Consider the following 22790-nt stretch of genomic DNA (forward strand, 5'->3'; position numbering starts at 1 on the left):
TCATCTCATTTTATTCCTCTAAACCATTACAAATTATCACTAAGGCACTCTGAGGTTTAAAACATTTATTAGGTGAAGAAAAATTATCATGACTGTCAGCCAATGGTAAAAACTAATTCAGTGCGTTACAAATTTACATATTAAGATAGCAATTGTACTGATGAAACGAGAGAGAAATCAGGAAGCATCTTCAACCTCTCCACCCACTGAAACCTTGCTGGCTGGATCTAGGAAAGAAAAGTAAGGAAGATAAAAGTAAGTGTTTCGGAAGCAAATACAAGAGTTAAGATCTAAGCAACATGGATTACCTAAATACAAAGTAAAGAAAACATTTGCATTTATTTTCAGATTCATGGGCAAAATAAAATAAAGAAGAGTAATTCATACTACAGAAAACTAATGTCTGCTTAGTCCAACCACAGAAAATGAAAGCAAACTTGAAACAAGTTATCCTTGTAACACAGTTTGTTAAATGTATACTCCTTTTTACAGCCTTGACAGAGCATCAGATGCATGAAGGGTACTAATTCAATGTCAAAGTTACTTACAACTGTGAAAAAATGTGCTACGTCTGTACATTCATGCTCCAGTGGATCAAAGAAAAGTACAGTTTTGTACCTACCATAAATGTAGATGTTCGAGTGTATACACTGCTGCAGTCATTACACTTGGGATATCCTGCCGTCAGGTGGTTCCCCAGTCGGCCTGAGTTCCAAAGTCTTGTTCCGGCGTCGGTTGCTGTCGCCTCTTCCCTGACGTCAGTGTGACAGGGGTATATAAGATGCAGCCGATGCCATTTTCTTCAGTTTTTCTTGCCCCAGATGTCAGGTGCCCCCAAAAAGGTAGGCAATTCAAATTGCTAATAAAACATACATAAGAAAAGCAATCAACAACTTTCAGTTACCAGCAAATACTCCCCATAGGTAGTAAAGGGTAGAAGACACAGGTACGTACCAGCAAGTAAGAGTGGAAGGAGGGAGGGTAACCTGGACCGCAGCAGTGTATACACTCTAACATCTACATTTATGGTAGGTACAAAACTGTACTATGTTCATCGTGTTACACTGCTGCAGTCGTTACACTTGGGTAGAATCCCAAAGCTGATGTAGGGTGGCTGGTTCTATAAGGCATTAGGGGTGGCTATAAGGCCCTGCAGCACTGCAGTGGCAAAGCCAGCTCTGGATTTAGAGTATAGAGGCAGATGGTAATGCTTGGTGAAGGTATGTACAGAACTCCAAGTTGCTGCTTCCAAAATGTCCTTGGTAGGTTCTCCTCTGAGGTAGGCAGTTGAAGTGACTGCTGCCCTGGTGGAGTGAGATCTAATGCTGTTAGGTACAGGTTTCCCATGGTGTATATAGCAGAACCGTATACAGTGTCCTATCCATTTTGAAATAGTCTGTTTTGAAATGGCTTTTCCCTGTGCTCCTGCAGCATATGCTACCAATAATTGCTCAGTTTTTCTGAAAGCTTTGGTTTTGTCCAAGTAAAAGCGTAACTGCCTGTGTATGTCCAAAGAATGCAGTAGTCTCTCCCCTTTATTCTGTGGATTTGGATAAAAAGTTGGCAAGTGAATAGTTTGGTTTAGAGCCACACTTGATACCACCTTTGGCATAAAAGTAGGGTTTGTTCTTAAAGACACCCTGCCTTGGTGGAAAATGATGAAAGGTTCCACTGCCATTAGTGCCTGTAATTCTGAAACTCTTCGTGCTGATGTTATTGCCAGCAGCAGAGCAGTTTTCCAAGAGATATATTGTAAATCTGCTGTGTTAGCTGGCTCAAAAGGAGGTAAAGTTAATTTTTCCAACACGAAGTTGAGGCCTCAAGTTGGAGTAGGTGCTCTACGGGGCGGTCTTATGTTTTTAGCCCCTCTGAGGTACTGTTTTAGCAAGGGATTAGAGAAAATTGGTGGATCCATGTTGTAATGAGCAGAGATGGCAGAGGCGTAGATCTTGATGGATGAAAAGGAGAGGCCTTTGTCCAGCATCTCAGTTAAATATTGTAGTATCTGAGGAATATTTGGGACAAGAGGGTCAAGGCTGTGAGCCTGGTTCCAGGCACAGAATATCTTCCATTTATCCGAATAGGCTTTCCTGGTACTAGGCCTTCTGGCCTCCAGAATGACATTCATAACAGCTTTGGAGAGAGGCATTGCTTGTTTGACTAAGGAATCTTCCATGCAGCCAGGTTTAAAGTCTTTAGCTGGCTGTGAAGTATCTGATTGTTGTGCTGAGTCAGATGATGTGGGATTTGAGGCAAAATCCAGGGTGGTCCTTGTGCTAAGTTCTTTAAGATTGGGTACCAGTGCTGGCGTGGCCAGTCTGGCTTTTAAGAGTACCTTTGGAAGGAGAGGAAGTGGCGGGAAAGCATACACTTGTAGGTTTCTCCAGCTGAATGAGAGGGCATCCACTTTTCATGCTTGTGGATGGTAAGTCCTTGTACAGAATTTCTGTAGCTGGCAGTTCACTGGGGATGCAAACAGATCTATGTCTGGGCTCCACCATTTTTGCGTTATCATTCTGAATATTTGTGGATTCAATTCCCATTCGTGGGGATCCATGATGTTTCTGCTTAAGTCATCTGCCAGTGTGTTCTCTCCTAGCAGGAATTGTGCTTGCAGATGAACTTGATAGGTTAGTGTTGTGTTCCACAAGGTCATGGCTTGTCTGCAGAGGGGATAAGAGTGAGTGCCCCCTTGCTTGTTTATGTACCACATAACTGTGGTACTGTCTGTCTTTAGTAGTAGTTGTCCTGGATGCAGGACAAGGTCCTTGAAAGCTATAATAAGAAGTTATGTACCTACCATAACGTTCCATGTTAGTTGTCTTCTCTCGCCTTCTTTCTTGCTTGATGGGTTCGGAGCCGATCCTCGGCTCCACTGCACTGCTAAGCTCGAGAGTCACTTTTACCAGCTCGAGGCAGCCCCATATCCCATGATGCAAGGCGGTAAGTACCCAGATCTCGTTTGATGACAAAGGGCAATAGCACCAAGCATAAAACACTTCCAAAAGGAAGAAAGAAAACTTACAGGATGGAAGAAGGACCAGGTCTGAATGGTCTTCAGCATAATAATTTCTTATAAAAAGGTCTGTCCAGGCCTGGGGAAGGAGGAGGTCAAGAAAGAAGGCGAGAAGACAACTAACATGGAACGTTATGGTAGGTACATAACTTCTTAATGTTAAGTTGTCAATCTCGCCTTCATTCTTGCTTGATGGGACCGCCCCTAGCACCTCTATCCTGGGTGGCTCAATGGAACAGACTCTTGAGGACTGTAGAGCCAAAACTGGCTCTGTCCCTGGAGGCCAAGTCCAATTTGTAATGGGAAACAAAAGTGTGAGGAGTGGCCCAAGTGGCCGCTGCACAAATAGTGTCTAAAGGAAGTCTAGCTTGAAAGGCTGTAGAAGTAGCTAAGCTCCTAGTTGAATGTGCTTTAGGTTTTGAGCCCAGCTGTTTCCCCTGAGCAGATAAATTTCAGAGATGACCGAAGAAAGCCATCTAGACAAGGTCACTTTAGAAACAGGAAGGCCTTTCTTATTATCCGCATAGGAAACAAAAAGTTGATCAGATTTCCTAAATTTTTTGTTCTGTCCAAATAATATCTGAGTTGACGGTGGACATCAAGATAATGTAGTTTTGTTCGGCTCTGTCTGAATAGTTTGGGAAAAATACAGGAGATCAATGGATTGATTCAAATTGGTCTTTGAAGCGACCTTAGGCAAAAGGTCGGATTAGTTCTCAAAGATACTCTGTCTTTGTGAAAAACAAATAGGGGTCGAACCGATAGAGCATGAAGTTCAGACACCCTCCTGGCAGATGTAATAGCCACTAGGAATAAAGTTTTCCAAGAAAGAAATTTCAGGGAACAAGAAACAGCTGGCTCGAAGCGGGGAAGAATCAAAGATGTCAGCACTAAATTTAGATCCCACTGAGGAGGAGGATTCCTGATTGGAGGCTTTAGTAGGAAAATTCCTTTCAAGAAGGCCCTGCAGAGCCTATGGGACATAATATTGTGATCTGACCCGACATGAAAGTTGGAGATAGCAGCCAATTGAACTCTGACTGTGGAAGAAGAGGAGCCTGCATGAAAAATCTCTGCTAAGAAGTCCAGGACTGCCTGAACAGGGGCAGTGAAAGGATCAATATTCTTGGCCTTAGCCCAATAAGAGAAACGTTTCCATTTGCTTGTATAAATCCTCCTGGTAGAGGATTTTAAAGAAGCTACTATGATGTCTCTAACTGGGTTAGAGATCAAAGGAAGCCTGGCTAAGGAAGGAAGTGGAGCAACCATGCTGTGAGGTTGAGAGAAGGGATAGACCGGTGCAGCTGACCGGATTGGTGAATCAGAAGATCTGGCACTGGGTCCAGATGCCACGGCTGCACCAAAAGGTGACGATGGAGGAACGGGAACCAAACTTGTCGAGGCCAGTAAGGGGCAATGAGAATCAATTTGGCTCTCAAAACGGTAGCTTTCTGGATAACTTGAGGGATCAGAGGAAATGGAGGGAAGGCATAAAGAAGTCCCTGGGGCCAATCCTGGGTCAGAGCGTCTCTGGGGCCGTGGCCTGGAAGAGGGAAGAGAGACAAGAAGTCTGGGCATGTGCTGTTTTGGGGAGTAGCGAAAAGATCGCAACATGGACGACCCCATTCCAGAAAAATCTCTTCCGCTATAGATTGCTTGAGAGACCACTCGTGAGGCATGAGAATAGCTCTGCTCAATCTGTCCGCTACAATGTTGGTTTTCCCAGGGATATGCGTTGCTACCAGAAACCGATGAGAGGAGATCGCCCATTGCCATAGTCTGAGCGCTTCTCGACACAAGGGGTAGGACTTGGTTCCGCCCTGTTTGTTGATATACCAAACTACAGACATGTTGTCTGTGTGGACTGCAATTGTCCCTACGGGAAGAAAGTCGTTGAGGGCTTGCAACGTTAAAAGCACTGCTCTCATCTCCAGGACATTTATGTGCAGGTGGTACTCGAACGGCTGCCACGCCCCATGAACCATCCTGCCCTGATAATGACCCTGGCCACCCGATCAGGGAGGCATCCGTGGTGACAGTGGCTATCGGGGATGGGGTACAAAGTGTCTGCCTTGGTGAACCTGAGGAGATGTGATCCACCAAGCAAGATGATCTTTGCAAGTCTGTGTCACCAGAATCTGGTGACGCATTGGAAGTTGTTGGTACGACCACTGTGTGAACAGCATCCACTGAAGAAGGCGCATGTAGAAGCGAGCCAGGGAAGAAGAGTAATGGCCGCAGCCATGAGGCCTAATACCTTTAGAACCATTCTGGCCCGTACTTTCTTGTTGGCTAGAATGATCCTGACATGACTCTGAATGTCTGAAACTCTTTGATCTGTAAGGGTAGCTGACATCCGAACAGTGTTTAAGTTTGCGCCTATGAAAGTAATAGACTGGCAGGGCGATAAGGATGACTTTTCGAAGTTGATCGAGATGCCCAAATGAGAATAAAGATTTATTGTGTAATCCCTGGCTTGAATAAGCTGATGCCTGGTGGTGGCTGACAGGAGCCAGTCGTCGAGATACGGAAACACCTGGAATCCTTGACGTCTCAGGTGAGCCGTGACCACTGCCATGCATTTGGTGAACACTCTGGGGGCTGTAGTGAGACCAAAGGGCAGGGCTCTGAACTGGAAATGACTGGACCCCAGCCGAAAGCGGAGAAATCTCCTGGAGCGTCTGTGAATTTTGATGTGATAGTACGCATCCTGAAGATCTATTGAGCACATCCAGTTGTCCTTCTGTAAGAAGGGCAGAATTGACTGAAGAGTGACCATTCGAATCTTGTCTTCCTCACAGACTTGTTGAGTCTGCTGAGATCCAATATTGGTCTCCAGTCTCCCGTTTTTTGGGGACCAAAAAGAACCTTGAGTAGATTCCGGGCTCTGAATGGTCTGTTGTAACTGGCTGAATGGCTCTTTTTTTGCAGTAGTTTTGAGACTTCTAACTCTGCAATTTCCTTAGACCGGGTGGTACATCTGGAAGGGAATTTGAGGGAAAGGACTTTCCTCGAAAGGAATTATGTAACCCTTGGATATGATCGACTGTACCCATCTGTCTTGAGTGAGGGAATGCCAGGCTTCTGGGTACAGTGATAATCTTCCCCCGACTGCCTCCAAGGAGGGACAGCCGGGCAACATCTCAGGGATGCTGAAAGGGCTTGTCAGAGAGAGGCTCTCTGTTTCCCTGTTTTTTTGGACCCCTCTGCCTCTAGAGCGCGCCTGTTGTTGTTACCCCTCTGCCTCTAGGGGTAAACTGACCACGTGAATCCGGCGTGACTCCTTGGGATTTGGAACCACATTTTGCCACCTTTCTGTCCTTTGGGGTAAGGTCTAGAAGGGGTGGAAAACGGACTCCTACGGCAGAAAGAGTCTTGCCGTCCTGCTCACACCTGGTCAAAGTTTCCTTCACTTGAGGGCCAAACAAAGCTGACCCATCAAAGGGAGAATTTGTGAAGGACGCCTTAAAGGGATCTGCAAAGTCACATAGCCGCATCCAGGCTTGGCGCCTAAGAGCCACACTTGTACCTGCGGCCCTACTGCGCTCCATCAGCAGCATATGATATTAGCCGCATGGAGGAGTTTGCAATGGAATTAAGGGTTCCTAGCTGCGAAGCAATTTTTTCCTGAGCTCCTGCAGCTGTAGGATCCTGAACAACATCACCTAGCTCCTTAAGGATATCCCTTTGGAGTCTGGTGAAGTGACATAGGTAATTCAGCGAACGCATAGCAAAGGTCGCTGAGGAAAACATCCGCTTACCGTACCTATCCATGGTCCTAGAGTCCTTATTAGGAGGATGGACGGCACGGAAGGATCTGCAAGTTCCTTCTTGGTGGCAGCAGCCACCACCATGGCATCAGCGGGACACCCTTAGTGAGGAATTGCTTATCACACGGGGCAGTGATAAATTTTGAAGGCCTCCTAGGGACTGGCTTTACAGAGTCAGGAGCAGCCCACGCCTTTCGGGCAATAACCTGGATAAGGGGTCGAAGGCGGAGACACCCAGGAGGTGGAGGGCCGAGATCCAAACGCCTCTAGGTATACTGACTCATCCTCAGAGGGATTATTGGTGGGCCAGTTTCCCCTCTGTCTAAGGAGTTCTAGGATGTCTGAGAAGGAGACATCCTCAGAGGGGGATGTTGGCGATCCGTCTGACTCATCAAAGACAGTATCTACAGTGATAGACTCTGGGGAGTCAACATGATTCCTCTTACAAGTCCTCTTCCTAGGAGGATCTCCCGAAACATCAGGAGAATCCTCGGAAGAGGGGGAAATTCCCAATGGGGAAACCTGAGGCGGAGGATCTCTGGGTCCTGTAGCAAGAGAAGTGGCAGAGATGTCAACAGGCACTATAGAGGGAGGAGCTAAGGGAACAGACTGCTGGCTGATACCAGTGGCCAGCACACTCATCACCTCGAATGCTCCCCTCCCAGGCAGGTCCGAGAGAACCCGTTCCGAAGAGCTAGGAACTCCAGGGACCACCGAAAGGGAAGTCTCCGAGGCAGATGTCGGAGCCGAGCTCACCAAGGCCGAGGCTCCAAGGGGAAGAGCGGGCTCGGACAAGGGTCCGATGCCACTCACCCCCTCGGAGGAGACCATGGAAGCCCGCCACCGAATCCCTCTAAGGAAGGTCTCAAGAGGAGATAAGAGTAGAGGCTGAAGGAACAGAAGGGGTATCTGTCCCTCAGCCGTAGCAGTAACCATTCGAAGACTCCAACTCCAAGCTCTGGGGTAGAGTTGAAGGAGGAACTGCAATGGGGTGTGGACCAATAGTCGCCTGTTGAGACGGACTATGTAACATTTGGGCCAGTGCCTGTGACTTAAGTAATCTACTGACCACTCTCTAAGTCATGGTCAGAAAGCCTGGATGACCTTGAAGATCGGCTCCGATGGCTCCGTTCAAGAGGAGAGGTGAAGCCGAGCCGAAGTATCGGCTCCAAGGAAGGAGACCTAGACCTCTTCCTCGAAGGAGCCATCGGAACCGATGAAACTATTGAACCTGTCGGAGCCGACAACTTATCGGAGCCGACAGGTATCTCGATGCATCGGCTCCAGCCGGAGCCGATACAGCCACAAACGTAACGGTGCCGGAGCCGATTGGAGCCGACACCGATGCCTGAGCCACATGGTGGTCGGAACCGATCGGAGCCGACACCGAAGTGGTCGATGCAGAATCGGCACCGATAGCCATCGGTGCCGAAGGCTTAGTTAAGCCAAAATCGGCTCCAGCCGAGCGATCTCGACTCAGAACGAGTCGGGCCGAGGCCGCAGGCTTTGACACAGAAGCCTGGGCCTTGGAAGACTTGGTAGTCTTGTATGGAGCCGACTTAGCCGGAGAGCCCTCCGGCTTAAGAAGGCCCCTCAGTATTAACTTATTTCTTTCCTGCAGGACTCTCTGGCTGAAAGAATGACATATAGCACAGGAGTCCTGCAGGTGAAGAGGCCCCAGGCAATACAGGCAAGAAGTGTGACCGTCTGTCAGAGACATCTTCTGACAGCACGAGTCACACTTCTTAAAGCCTGAGACCCTTTCTTTAGACATGGTGTAACACAAGCACACACACACCAGTCAAAGAATTTAAATTAAATATACCAAAAGGTATAACTAGAAACACACACACACACCCTAACAGGGGGATGGGATGGGTAAAAGTCTGACTAAAAAATAAGAAGAGACATGGAATTTTCTGTCAGAAAATGTTTAAAACTAAATTAAAACTAATAATAAAGGGTTTTTTTGTTAAAGGGGGCTAAAATAGCAAAGTAGCAAATCACTTACCAGGAGCTGGTAAAAGGAGGACCTCATCAGCGAAGCGGCAAACGAGATCTGGGTACTTACCGCCTTGCATCATGGGATATGGGGCTGCCTCGAGCTGGTAAAAGTGACTCTCGAGCTTAGCAAGTGCCGAGTCGGAGCCGAGGATCGGCTCCGAACCCATCAAGCAAGAATGAAGGCGAGATTGACAACTTAACATGGGCATTTTGTACAGCTAGCATCTCTTTTTGATTGATGTGAAGATGCCTTTGTTCTGTGGGCCACTTTCCCTGAATACATTTTCCTGCCATGTGTGCTCCCCAGGCGTAATCCGATGCATCTGTTTGTCAGTGTTTGCCTGGCTGTGGGTTGAGTGAAAGGCTGTCCCTTGTTGAGGTGACAAGCTTGAGCCCACCATCGAAATTCCTGTTGAAGGCAAGGAATTAGTGGTATTACTGTTTCCAAACTTTGAGAGTGTTGAGACCAGACACACTTTAGGTACCATTGTAGTTTCCTCATATGCAGTCTGGCATATGGAATTAGTAGTATGCAAGATGCCATGTAACCCAAGGCCTGCAGAATATTTCTTGCAGGGAGCTGGGTTCTTGTTGCCATCAATTGAAAATATTGAGTCAGTTGTCCTTGCTTGTCTGGCATGAGATAAACCATATGGGCCGTTGTATTCAAGCTGGCACCCAGGAATATTATCTCTTGTGAGGGCACTAGTTTTGATTTCTTTTCGTTTACTGTGTACCCTAGGCAACTTAACTTTTTTACAAACGCCAGATGCTTTAGAAGAATGTCCTTGCTCTCTGCTTGAATCAGGCAGTCGTCCAGGTATGGATAAATTTGAATTCCTTTCTGTCTGCAAAATGCAATTACTGGTGCCAGGCACTTTGTGAAGACCCTGGGCGCAGTAGATAAGCCAAAGGGCAGTGCAGAGAATTGGTAGTGCATTAAACCAGCTATGAATCTGAGGTATCTTCTGCAGTTTTGTCTGACAGGGACATGCAGGTATGCCTCCTTGAGGTCCAAGGTTACGTGCTAAGCTTTCTTGCCTAGCATGGGAAGAAGCTGCTGTAGTGTCAACATTTTGAATTTTGGAACATCCAGGTAAGTGTTTAGAGAAGAAAGATCCAGAATTGGCCTCCAGGCTTTGTCCTTTCTGGGAACCAGAAAGAGTCTTGAGTAAAATCCTTGTCCTTGCTCCTGTGGTGGTACCTTTGGAATAGCTCTCATGTCCATGAGTGCTGTAATTTGTTTTTGAGCCTCTGCCCATTGATTTGGTGGCAGATTTGGCATTCCTTTTAACCTTGGCAGAGTGTGAAAGTGGAACCTGTAACCTTGAGATACAATGTTGAGAACCCATTTGTCTTTGGTGATCATATGCCAATTGTGATAGAAAAGTGCAAGTTTTCCTCCCAAGGGGGCTGCCAAGAGAGAACTGTTTGGCAGCTGTAGTGGGAAGTCATTGGGGCTGTTTTTTATATGGTTGAGGCCCGTCTTCCCCTTCTTTCTGGGCTGATGCACCCCATTGTCGAGGCCTGTAAGGACCTTGTGGTTGACCTCTACCTCTTTGAGGTCTGTCTGTAACTGGAAAGGACCAATTCTTTGTTGGCCAATTTCTGGTAAATCGAGGAGGCTGAACCTGTAAAAAATCCTTCACCGTTTGCATAGATTTTGCCTTATCCTCCATTTTCTTTAATACCTCTTCTGCTTAACTCCAAATAACACATCCTGCTGCAAAGGTGCATCCAATAGTTTTGCTTTAACATGATCTGGTAATGTATGTTCTTTTAACCAAGCATGTCTTCTAATGACAGAACCTGTACCTGCTGCTCTACAGGAGGTCTCTAAAGAATCAAATCCACATTGCAAAGTATGTTTTCCCACTTGTTCAGCTGCATGCAATAAATCCTGCATTTCCTTAAAATTAGGAGGATCTGAGTCTGGAAGCATTTTTTGTTTCAACTGAAACATCAAATATTGCTGATATTTTAGCATGTGAAACTGGCAATTTAAGGCCCTCATTGCTAAGTTGCAGATGTATACACTTTCTTCCCCCATCTGTCTAATGCTCTGGAGTCTCTGTCAGAGGGGACTGGATTCTTTGCTGATGAGGCCTTAACCCCTTTGGGGCCCTGAGAAATAGTTTCAAGGTCAGCAACAGTGCTTTTATAAAGAAATTTGTGAGAGTCAGGGACTCTGTAGTATCTGTCAGGCTTAACTGGGGCTGGAGGTAAAAAAATCAGGATTTAAGCTGGATTCAGTATACACATCATCCACAATATCTAACACTGGCGGAATAGCAAGGGGTCTGTGTTGAGGTAATAAAAGGAAGCCTCTGAGCCTTTTCTTGGATTCTGAGTAATCCTGGCCCTCCCAATGGAAATGCTCCCTCATGATATGTAAGGTTTCCCCAAAGGAGTAGTCCTCAGGCGGAGAGACTGATGGAATTGATTCCTCAGCATCAGAATCCTCATAGGGGGGGTAAAGAGTATCCTAGGTCTGAGGATGAATCAGAAGAGAGCGATACCTGGTCGGATGAGTCATAGTCTGCATCCTGTCTAGGCCTTTTATCAGGAGGGGGATGGGACTCCCTGATCAGAGTGATTAGGTCTTCGGCCATTTTGAGAATTTGTTTCTTAGGCATGGGGGCCTGTCCTGGAGAATGCTGTATTGGTTTCTTTGTTTTTAAAGAAGGTTTAGACTTAGCAGAAGATTTAATGCTTAACTGAGTAGGTCTGAAAACACCTTCTGAAGCTACGGGTTGTTCAGCTACTCCAGATCCCTCTGAAGGGTTAGTTTCGGTAGGCTGAAAATCTTGTGCGTCCGAAGGCCCAGCCATCTCCACGTGGGAGTCAGAGGCCACCTGTGGTTCTAAAGAAGCGGTCGTCAGGGGCTGCGAAGGCGCCTCGCTGAAAACCGGAGAACCAGTGACTGGCCTAGAAGAGACGTCGTCGTCAGTTTTGGGCCTTGGATGCCTGTCCTTGTCTTTGCGCTTTTTATGTATTCCGGTCATCGGAAGTTCCGACGGCATGGTGTAATTGAATTTTCTGCCAAAATAATGTCGGGCAAAATCAAACCGACGTTTAATAGTGCGCTTGTTAAACCTAGCACAAAACTGACAACCAGTGACGTCATGGTCTGGGCCTAGGCATGGGATACAATAAGAATGGAAATCCTTATGAGGTATTTGCTTCCCACAAGAAATACAGTTATTAACTTTTACTGACATCGGTCTGAGGCATGAAAAAGTTTCCCCAACTGGGTACTTAGCTTTGTAGAAGACATCGGTCTGGATTCGGAATGAAAATCTCAGGAGACTGCCGACCGGCACTTGCGAACTGCTTTTGCTTCGGGCACCGTGCGGCAAGAAAGACTGAAGAAAATGGCGTCGGCTGCATCTTATATACCCCTGTTGCACTGACGTCAGGGAAGAGGCGACAGCAACCAAGGCCGGACCAAGACTTTGGAACTCAGGCCGACTGGGGAACCGTCTGATGGCAGAATAACCCAAGTGTAATGACTGCAGCAGTGTAACACGATGAACATCTGCGTAATTCACAAATCTTTAAATTAATCACATCCAGTGTTAATCTGGGTAAGTTACAGCTGGGTTAACACATTTACTGTAAAAAAGAGGGTGGTCACTGTTACAGGCATAACATCAGTGAACTGCAAGCTGAGGCTGATGTCCAGACAGACATTCAAAGCTGTTCAGTTTTCCTTTTGGCCAGGAAGTCCTGCCTTTACAGTGTCTTTACATTTATTTAGTTATTTTACATTTGGTTACTGGAAAGAGGCCCAGGAGAAAAGCTCCTCAAAATACATACAAGTTAAAAACATCTGATTACATATTTATACACAGTAAGTTACAAAATACAAGATCAGAGTACAGAGATACAGACAGGTGCAGCAGTTAGCATTGCCACCTCACAGCAAGAGGTTCTCCGGTTCGATCCTCGGCTGGGGTGCCTTCTGTGCGGAGTCTGCCTGTCCTCCCTGTGGTCGCGTGGGTTTCCTCAGGGTGCTCTGGTTTCCTCCCACATCCCAAAAGACATGTTGTAGGTGGATTGGACACTCTAAATTGGCCCTAGGTGTGAGTGTTTGCCTTCTCTGGAAGGTTGGGCACCGGGCTGGCAACTCAACACCGTAAAACTACACTGCCAATCATGAGTGGACAGATGATCCGCTGTGGCGACCCCTAACCAGGAAAAGCCAGAAGAAGAAAGTACAGAGATATAGAGTACATAGTATACTGAAGCTTATAGAATTTCTCTACAAATCAGATAAAATACCTTTTGTGAGATCATTTAATAGTGAAACAGAGACAATACAACATTGTACAACTTTCAAATTGAAAAGTAAGGATGGATTTTTGGTTGATTGTTCTTTCTTATTATCAGATCTAAGCACATCTATTGTAGTATGGTTCCAACATAGTAGAAATACTGATATCATCTGAGGGAGACAGTTCATTCAGGAGCAGTGCATGAGCACAGACACTTCTTCGATAAATGACTTTTTAGCATGCGTTTACATTGAGATAAGGCTGTAATAGAAGTAATAAGTGGTAGTGCATTCCACATTTTGCTTATGTAGTTTGAGAAGAGGGATTCTCCACAGCTAGATTGCTGGCTGTGATTATCTTTATAATGCGTTTTTTGGAGGAATGCAGAGCTCTGGCACTGGAGCATGGTTGTAGTATTTTTTGTAGGGCAGGTATTTTCTCTGGTTGATAGAATATTTTCTGTGCCATGGTTAATTGATTAAAGAATAGGAGTTGGGGGAATTCAAGCCAGTTGAGTTGTTTGAGTGCTATACACTGGTGTGATCTATATGACTTGTTTGCAGCATATCTGGCAATTTTGTTGTAACAGGATTCTAGTTTTGCCAAGTCAGATTTTCTCAAGGCTGAAATACGCATTATCCACAGCTAGTGGGGTTTGGCTTTATTGGCCTGAAATTGTCCATTAAATGACTTAAAAAGAAAAAGTCATTGGCATTCAAAATCACCATATAGCTTAAACACCTGATGTTCATAAGGGTCATATGCATATATCCCATGTGCCTCTGATACAAGAAGTTTGAGAGGTCACTCAGTGGGAGTTCTAGCTTGGCTGGAGTTTTCATTTAGTTTTTACTGATTGTTTTTTTGTGTGTAACCTTCAAACTCTTTGTTTCAGTCTGTTAGTTGGGATGGGTTTGGGCACTAGTAGCTTTGGTGGTTTTAGTAAAATACTGCTTGTTCCTATACAGTGCACCAAGTTTTTTGTGGACTTTTTTATGGTTTGGGATATGTGGATGTCAAAGACATCACATACTTAATATAAGGGAGATGTCCTCCCACACTACCCTACTGTGGACGTTTTCAAATACCTGGTATAATGGCAATGTTCTTCCACACCACTTTACTATGGACGTCTTCATATACCTGGTATAAGGGCAATGCCCTCCCAGACCACCTTACTGTGGACCTTTTCACGTATTTGGTATAAGGGCAATGCCCTCCCACACCACCTTACTGTGGACGTCTTCACATAGCTGGTATAAGGGTGATGTCATCCCACACCATCCTTTTCTTGTCAGGCAATACAAAAAGTGTTGGACAACCACAGTCACTTCTCAGAGGTCTTAAAATTAGATTTATGATGGTTTTTGCTTTCCTGAGGGATGTGATCAATGAGAAAGGATATGAATAGGAGGAAAAAAAGGATCATATGAGTACTTATCTGACCTGACTTCCCAGCAAGGCAAAAGGGGTGGAAAAATGGGCTGCAGCAGTGACCACATTCTAACATGTACTGTTACTATAAAGGTTGACTGTGCTTTTCGTATGAATCACTGTTGTAGTCATAACCTCAAGGATGATTACCAGAGTATGATTATTATCTGATTATGCAGAGTGGCTGGACTTCTGGGTAGTGGATGTTGTCAGCATGCCCTTTAGTATGGCATACCCAGCTCTATCCTTAAAGATAAGTCCTAACCTGTAGTATTTCAAAAAGGTATGGAGTGAGTATTACATGGCTTCTGTTAACATGTCCTGTATACTAACACAGTCTTCTGAGCTGCCACATTAGTCTTTAACAGAATGAGAATGAATGCTAAACTTTTCAGCCACTGAGGAATATAATTTAATATCCTCTGCATCTCCTTTAAAGACCAAACCTGGATCAGATTGTCACCCAGGTAGGGAAATACAGTTCTGCAGTATGCTGTTGCTGAGGCTGGTAATTTGGAAATTTAAGTCTCTCTCACAAACCTGTGGTACTTAAAAATAACAGAGCTTCAGGAACTGTCATTAAGTTTCTGTTTCCTATAGGTTACTTACAGGTGACCTCTGCCTAGTCCATAAAGCAATATAGAGGTGATCTGTGTATAGTCCATAAAGCGATATTTGAAATGCTATACCTGGAATATTTTGCTGCAGGAATTAACATCAGATACATACAATACTTAAAGACAAAACAACAACAAAGGATTAAGGCTTAAGGTTATGGGCTTTACAGGCTGCATCCTTTGGTCCAGGCCGGATTCCCTCAGCCTTCATTTGCCTACTGTGTGACCCTGAGCAAGTCACTTAACCAAACAGTGCTCTGGGACAACTGGTTATTGGGATAGACTCCTCAACAGTCATCTGAACTGCAAGCCTATTATCTATCTATGAGAGATCCAGCAGGCAACATCTCACAAGGTTATGTCTCCTTATAACAAGGGAAGTCAAAAACACGTACCTGGGATTACAATAACCAAGCTTTATGAAGGCTGCAGACTAAGCAAATGTTCCACCCAAAATGAGAGCCTTTTCCACTCAGAAGCAAAGCTCTGGTAAATCCTACAAAATGTAAAGCTTCCTTGCAGCTTTGTCATGGTGAAAGAAGCCCAAAAACAGCAGATAAACATCAGGAGCATGCCAAGAAGAAGAGCCATCCATCTTCTCCCCTCCCCTTCCACCAAAACTAAGGGATACCTCCTCACCTAGGACAAAGGAGGTTTCCTATAGCACTAGAGCCTTTACGATATTAAATATACTCTTCTTGGTCATCAGGAGGCAACAATGCAGAGTTCTTCCATGAACTTTTGAGATGATAAATGGGAACAGCAGGAATGGCTAGAAGGCATGTAGGAACCTCCTAGACTACTGGACATAGAAGTACATAGCTCTGCATCCTCTTGATCTGCTGCACTATTAAGAAAGGGAAGACCATCTTCCCCAGAAGGCTAACATTGATGGGTAGCATGCCCCACTTCCAGAAGACCCACGTCAAACAATCTCTGAATTAGGAGCGTCAGGAAAGGTAAGGAGGCCTGGCTCAGAGCATTCTCTAACTTGATCGGTTCCCCAGGGACATGAAGCATTGAGAGAAAGATACATCACTGGCCTAACTACAAATGAGCACTGCTTGCCTCTATACCATATGATGGCTTGTCTGCCAGAACTTGTGAACAGTCTCATCAGAAAGGAGCTGTTCCTCCATTACCATTCGAGCCAACAGCACCATTATGAACTCCAAATGGATGATGGCGAGCCCCTAGCAGATAACTGTGGACATCTCCCCACTACAGGGCCTGGTGACAAGGGTAGGGAATGAAAAGCATGGTGGTTGTGAAGTTACTGAAATTTCACAATTCACAACAACACCTGAATCAAGTATTCAAATGGCATGGCATTATGAAGACTGTGGCTGCCATCAAGATCATTAGAGCAGTTGGTGAATAGGAATAAAGCTGCTAATGAGCTACTTCCTGTAGTACAGGGTTCAAATCTCTCAGCCTTCATTTGCCCACTATGGGACAGTGCTTTGAGGAAACTGGGAATTTGGACTAAGCTCATCAATGGTCGCTTGGACTGCATGCTTAGCAACTATCTATGAACCTTTAAGGTTCAGCAGAGTTTAAGCCTTAACTGTGACTGCATCCTTAGCCAGGAAGCCAAGGTTATGACTGTTAGGCCTGGTACTGGGGGCAAGAGTGATCAGTCTTGAACACTGTCCAGGTCTGCCTGGATGAAGGATGCTGTTCAACAAAGGTCAAAGAAAACTTCTTCCAATTTTTGGTGCTTTCCAATAACTGCATACATGGAAGATCACACAGGAGAACTACCACCTCCCTAGATCATTGCTAATCAGGAGCCCAGAACACCCCACACTTGCACATGCTTCAGCCATCATACCAGATACCTTGGTGAAAACTCTGGGGATTGACAAAAGATCAAATGGCTACACTTTATTGGATGAGATACCCACCCACAGTAAACTGCAGAGATCGCCTTTGTGGGTCACTTATGCCACTGCGTAAAAAAGAATCAATCACATCTACTGACACCATGAAGGCCATATGCGACAGCAAGATTAAATAATCCACTGTAGGGTGATCACAAACTGGATTTACTGAATGGGGATGGCTGAAATCCAGATGCGACATAACTTGGGACCAAGAAAAATCAGAATAAAAACAAAAAGAGCATTCCTCTCAGACTGAGAAACTCTATGGCCTGTCCTTTAGCCAGAGTCTGGGTCTGTCCCAAAGGTGCCAATGACATAGGCAGAACCACCAGTGGTTCAACTCTGGGGGAACACCTGCGAATACATGAACAACCCATCACTCCCTTCTGAGGGTTCTAAAAGCCAAGGAGAACTCATAGAGCAACCTCCTTCCACAGAAAGTCCCAGATCCTAGTAGCAACTGTTACAGGCCTGCACACTGAGGTGCACTAAATGGCAAGAACATGTAGTAAATTAAAGGACTTCTCTGAACAGTGAGGAACTTTGTCTCACTTCTGTGATTGGTCGGGTTTAGCAGGGAAAGGGATACAATGGAAGGACAGGGAAACAGAGGCTCTTGGCAGAAATGAAAGACTGATTCTTCTTCAGAAGTTTATCAGGTTACTGACCAGAGCCTTGAAATGTGGTCTGAAGAGCATTAACCCCCCACCCCCAAAAGGCATGAACGACATTACTTCTAAGCTCTCCCCTAAGTTAAGAAAATCATCTTCACTCCTTATACAAGCATTTGAGCCTGCAGGTCTAGCCAAGACAAAAATGCAGTAAAACATTATACAGGGATACATGATACTTCACTTTGGAATCCACAGAATGAGAGATGTACTATTGGTTCCTGTGCCAGACAAGCTGATGCCTGCATTAGGGAGCCAAACTGTATTAAAGCAAGAACTTAGACATTTTTTTAAGAACAGCTTAAACAGTTTTTTTGGGGATGACTACTTTTATATACTTGTAGGCTAAAAGGACATAGATGCCCATTGCTCATGCCTGAAATATCTGTATGCATATATGTATACATGGACAGGGTCTCATTCTAACTGTCCTCAAGTTCACACTGTAAGAGGTCCTCTAACTTATCCACTGCCTTTCTAAACGGGCACATCACAAACAGATGTATGAAAGACAACATTAAGAATATTTAGTTCTAACATGGAAAAGTAAACACACTTTGCCACACCTGTCCAAAGCTCAGGAGCCTTCCTCTGGCACCAAGGTGGTAATATGCTAAGTTCTGGAAACTCTGCTGCAAAAAAGAGATCATGTAGCAGTCGGCACTGGGATCCCTACAGACATGATCTGCTCACTCTACTGGGATCTGCCTTTATTGATGCTTACATGATAAAATATGTGTGCTTCCACGATATTAATGCAGAATCCCTAATGATGAGTTCCAGATGATAGATGATCCAGTGTTCCTCAAACTTTTGCTCTGGAAAATTCATTAAGTGCTCATTGGGAAGAAATGGGGCAACATGCCAGCTTAAACTGTTCCTTGTCAGCCTGAGAGTACCCAGTGGAAAAACAGACTTGGGGAACTGGAGGCAGCCTCATCATCCTTGTCCATCTTAGATGGCAAGTTCTGGAGACGAGAGACACAAGAACTTTGCTGCTTGCAGAAGTGAGACTGTTCAAGGACACAAATGACAAAGTAGTGCTGAGGAATTGAGAACCTGCACCAGCTATTTCAAGCTAGTCAAAGCTGTCTCTATATGGGAAGAGGCCTGCACTAATTGTCGTGTTGGCTTCAAAACTACTTTCATGAAGTGTTAGCTCCCATGAAGGATGACCAAGGGACCTCTATTTGACCAGGTCATGTTGGCTTGCACGTGCATAAGAAAGAACCCCAGTAGGAGAGCCCCCAACTTCAATCCCAAGGACCCCAAACATAAGACAGAGTAACTCAAAATGCTGATCCCTTGGGATCAGGATGAACAATCAAGGGCACTAGTCAAATAACTGGAGACAGGGTTGAGCGAGAAACATGAGATGTACCCTTAGATTGGGAACAGAGGACATGACTCTGCCAAAGCCATGGACCAAATCCAAGGACTGTTCTACCTCAAGTCCTTACTAGTCTAGGGAGAGGTTACCATATGAAAGGATTTGTAGGACAGCTGCATACCCGACTTCCCTCAAGAAGGTTCAGGTATGATCCGGCCTCTATGTGCTTGTTCTTGTGGTGGTGCTCCAACATATGCATGGGACTATGAACAGAACTCTCCTTCTGATCTTCATATGAAGGATTTTTAACTGCCGGTATCTCAAAGTGGGCTAGTAAATTTTCCCATCTTCAATGTCTAGTAGTGAGGCTGAACCTGCACCATTTATCACCACCTCAGTCCTCCCCTTACCAGAGGAAGAACCAGTGTGATTCTCAGCAGATAATTTGATTGTCCCATGGAGATCTAATATGATGCTTAGGTATGCAAAAATAGGGCTTTACAAATCTGAGCAAGTATCTCACTCCGAACTGTGAAGCAGCCAAGCGAGAACCATCAGACTCAGAACAAGTGAACTTATGTATCTGACACATTACTTCAGTTTGTGCTGGCTGAGACTCAGATGTCCCTAAAATAAAAGTTACATACTTACCATAACAATATGTTTGCATTACTGTGGTTCATCACCTTCAACCACTAGGACTGAAATGACAAATTTCAATCTGCTTGGCACAGATAAAACCTGCTCAGCTCCTCCTCCTTACTCATAATACCCTGTTTTTCACAATTTTCTCCAGAACTGTAGAAAGCTACTTATAACTGCAGTCCACACACTGCTCTCTCATACAACAGCACAAATTATTCACAATGTAAAAAGGCCAATATACACCATGACAGGGCAATCCAGGTAGCTGACAAGGATGATCCACAACCACTTGGATAGAACAGTTGAGTAAAATCTTACCATAACCATCTATGTCCTTCTCTTCCATGTTGCAGTATTCTTGGTGTGGGATTTTTCATCTCAGGTGACCTGTACATTGGCTCCTGTACAAAAGCTTCAGCTTGGCTCTTGCAGTTGTGTGGGACATCACACATAGGGCCATAAACCAGGGACCTTAAATGTGACGTCTGCATGCACAGACCTCAGAACTTGAAAGCCCAGCAGGACAGGAGTAAGTGGAGTAGCCAGTGATGTCAGTCATAGGATCAAGGAGTCATTTTGTGGTTAATTTGGTCACAGGGTAGGGTACATCCCCCAGACAACCCAAGACAGATCAGTAATGAGTGAGAGAAAAAGGATAAGGGGGTTAAGGTGGGTGGGAAGGAATACTGCAACAAGGAAGAGAAGGACATCTATGGTTACGGTAAGATTTTACACAACTATTCTATGTCCTTCTATTCCTATGTTGCAGTACTCTTGGTGTGGGAGAGTACCACAGCTTAGTTGGAAGGAAGGGAGGAGGTAGAATAAGCTGATTCCACAAAGTCCTGCAGAATTGCTCTGGCAAATCTGCACGTGTTCTGGAGACATTGTCTAAATTGTAGTGTTTGGTGAAAGTGTGAATGGTGGACCATGTGGCTGCTTCTAGTATGAATGCAGTGTCCAGGCCTTTTAAGAAGGCTTTGTAGGCTGCCAATGCCCTGGCAGAGTGAGCTTTAACTCCCTGTGGGAGTTTTTTTGCCATGGTGTGAATAACATAGGCAAACAGTTTTTCTAATTCAACACGCGATGGTTTGTTTGGAGACTGCCATGCCCACAGCCCTGGGGTGCAAGGAAACAAAGAGCTGATTGGGAACTTTTAAGAAAAGGTTTAAGAAGGAAAGGTCTAGAACGGGTCTCCATGGTCCATCTTTTTAGGGGACCAGAAACAGTCTTGAATAGAAGCCTTTTCCTTCCTGCCCTGGAGGGACAGGTTCTATTGTGCTCAAGTTCAGGTGGTCTTTCAGAATCTCTGGGAAGAGGAGTCTATTATTTATTGGGGGGGAAGGGGACGCCCCTTAAGGTTGACCTTTCTTTCCAGGAGAGGGAAGTATCCTTTTTGAATAATAGCCAGAACCCATTTGTCTGTGGTGATGATTTTCCAAAAGAGGAGGCAGTGGGAAAGGCGGGCAGAAACAGGGAGGTGGGCAAGACAATCAAGCATTGTTGGGACCTCCTCTATCTTGAAAGGGCTGTCTAGAGGGGGTCTGAGAGAAAGCTGGCCTGGAAAGGGTTTGTCTTCAGGCCCCTCTTCTGTGTCTGGAAGAGGTAGGTCCAGCTGGGGCAGGGTTTCTTCTGACAAAGGTGGCTTTGGCAGGGTAATTCCTGTAATATTTGGGAATAGGAGATAGAAAATGCTTGATGTCTTGCAATACACCTTACTCCTTTCCTGCAGATTTTTGAACAGGTCTGCTGACTGTTTTCCAAACAAGAAGCTAGGGTCCAGCAGAGCATCTAAGATTTTAAACTTGGTCTTCTGGTAAGTGTTGGAGACGTAGCCAGGAATATCTCCCAAGTACAGTGGCAGATGCTGCAGATTGTGCAGTGGCCTCTGCAGCATTATAACTACATCTAATGGAGTGTCTGGCTACTTGAGCAGCCAGAGATAGTTTGGAAGAGATGTCAGATCTAGCGGGGCAGTCTGGAGTAGCAGCCAGCAGACTGGAGGCTTGAGAGACCAGGTCCAGAGCATATCTGGTCATATGGGTTTGACAGCTGAAAGCTCTAAAGGCCAAAATGGAAGAGGAGTAAACCTTCTTTCCAGTTCTATCCATTGTTTTGCTATCTTTGTCTGTAGGTAAGAGATAGGCAGACAAAATCAGTCTGGACAGTTTATCTTGTAAAATGGTAATCACAGCAGGAGCTACCAGGGGTAGTTTGACTAGAAACGTCTGGTCATCAGGCACCTTGTAGAAGCGGTCTGGCCTCTTAGGGGCAGGTGACTGAGAATCTGGTGTCTTAGATGCTGAGGAAAAGGCATCTAAATAAGCAGGGATGACAGGTGGAATTGCAGAAGGGAAGGGAGATTCCACTTATAATAGTTCAAAATACCTTGAATATCAGATATTTGAGAGTTGTCCCATTTGAAGTATCCCTTCATTTTGGTTACAGTCTCACCAAAAGTGATATCTTCTGGAGGGGAGTCCCCTTCAATGGATTCTTCATCTGGGAAGTAATACTCTTCTGGAGAGCCAATTTGGGAAGTGTAAGATATCGATTCATCAGAAGATGAATAGTAGGTCTCTTGCTCCTTCTCCCCATCTTGTGAAATAGGTGGTGAAAGAGAAGAGACAGAGGCAGGGCTAGGGGTGTAGAAAGGAAGAGTAGATGGAGAAGAGGCTGACGTCCTAAGGGCCATAAAGGCCTGCATCAAAGATGAGGTGAAGGACTGCCAATCAGGTAGCCCTTCGGCGGGTGTAGCTAGATGTTTTTCCTGTTTCTTTTTAACTGGAGTAGTCTTAAGCGTAGGCCTGGAATTGGATGCCTGGCTAAGGACAGCTGTGTCGGAAGGAGGTATCCTGATCGGAGGCCCGACTGAGTCTGGTCCCCCCTTGACCTTAGCGGTAGCCGATGTCTGGGTCAGCTCTGTGGACGTGCTTGTCGTCAACTGCGATGTGGCTTCTTCAAATGTCGAAGTCGATGGATCTGTCGGATGTCCCTCAACTCCTAAATTGGTAGCTGGTGGGGTATCCAAAGGCAGAGAGGCAGTGGAAGAGGACCTAGGAATCCTGTCCTTCTTTCGCAGAGGTTCAGTCAGGGCTTCTGAAACAGGATTCATCCCAAGTGTTAATTTTTTAAGTCGT

General features: G+C 45.3%; 1 protein-coding gene across 1 annotated transcript in view; it reads right to left on the reverse strand.

Annotated features, from left to right (window-relative positions):
* Positions 1 to 50: 50 nt before the first annotated feature.
* NUP214 (nucleoporin 214) overlaps positions 51 to 22790 on the reverse strand; it is a 3229616-nt gene continuing 3206876 nt past the window's right edge. The window contains exon 38 of the mRNA XM_044058190.1: positions 51 to 227. Within this exon, the coding sequence (XP_043914125.1) occupies positions 191 to 227 (37 nt within the window). The 3' untranslated portion in view covers positions 51 to 190. The remainder of the gene's footprint in view (positions 228 to 22790) is intronic.

This window comes from Protopterus annectens, chromosome 16.part0 (genome assembly GCF_019279795.1).
Source record: "Protopterus annectens isolate FY-2018-M chromosome 16.part0, PAN1.0, whole genome shotgun sequence".
Taxonomy (NCBI): Eukaryota; Metazoa; Chordata; order Ceratodontiformes; family Protopteridae; genus Protopterus; species Protopterus annectens.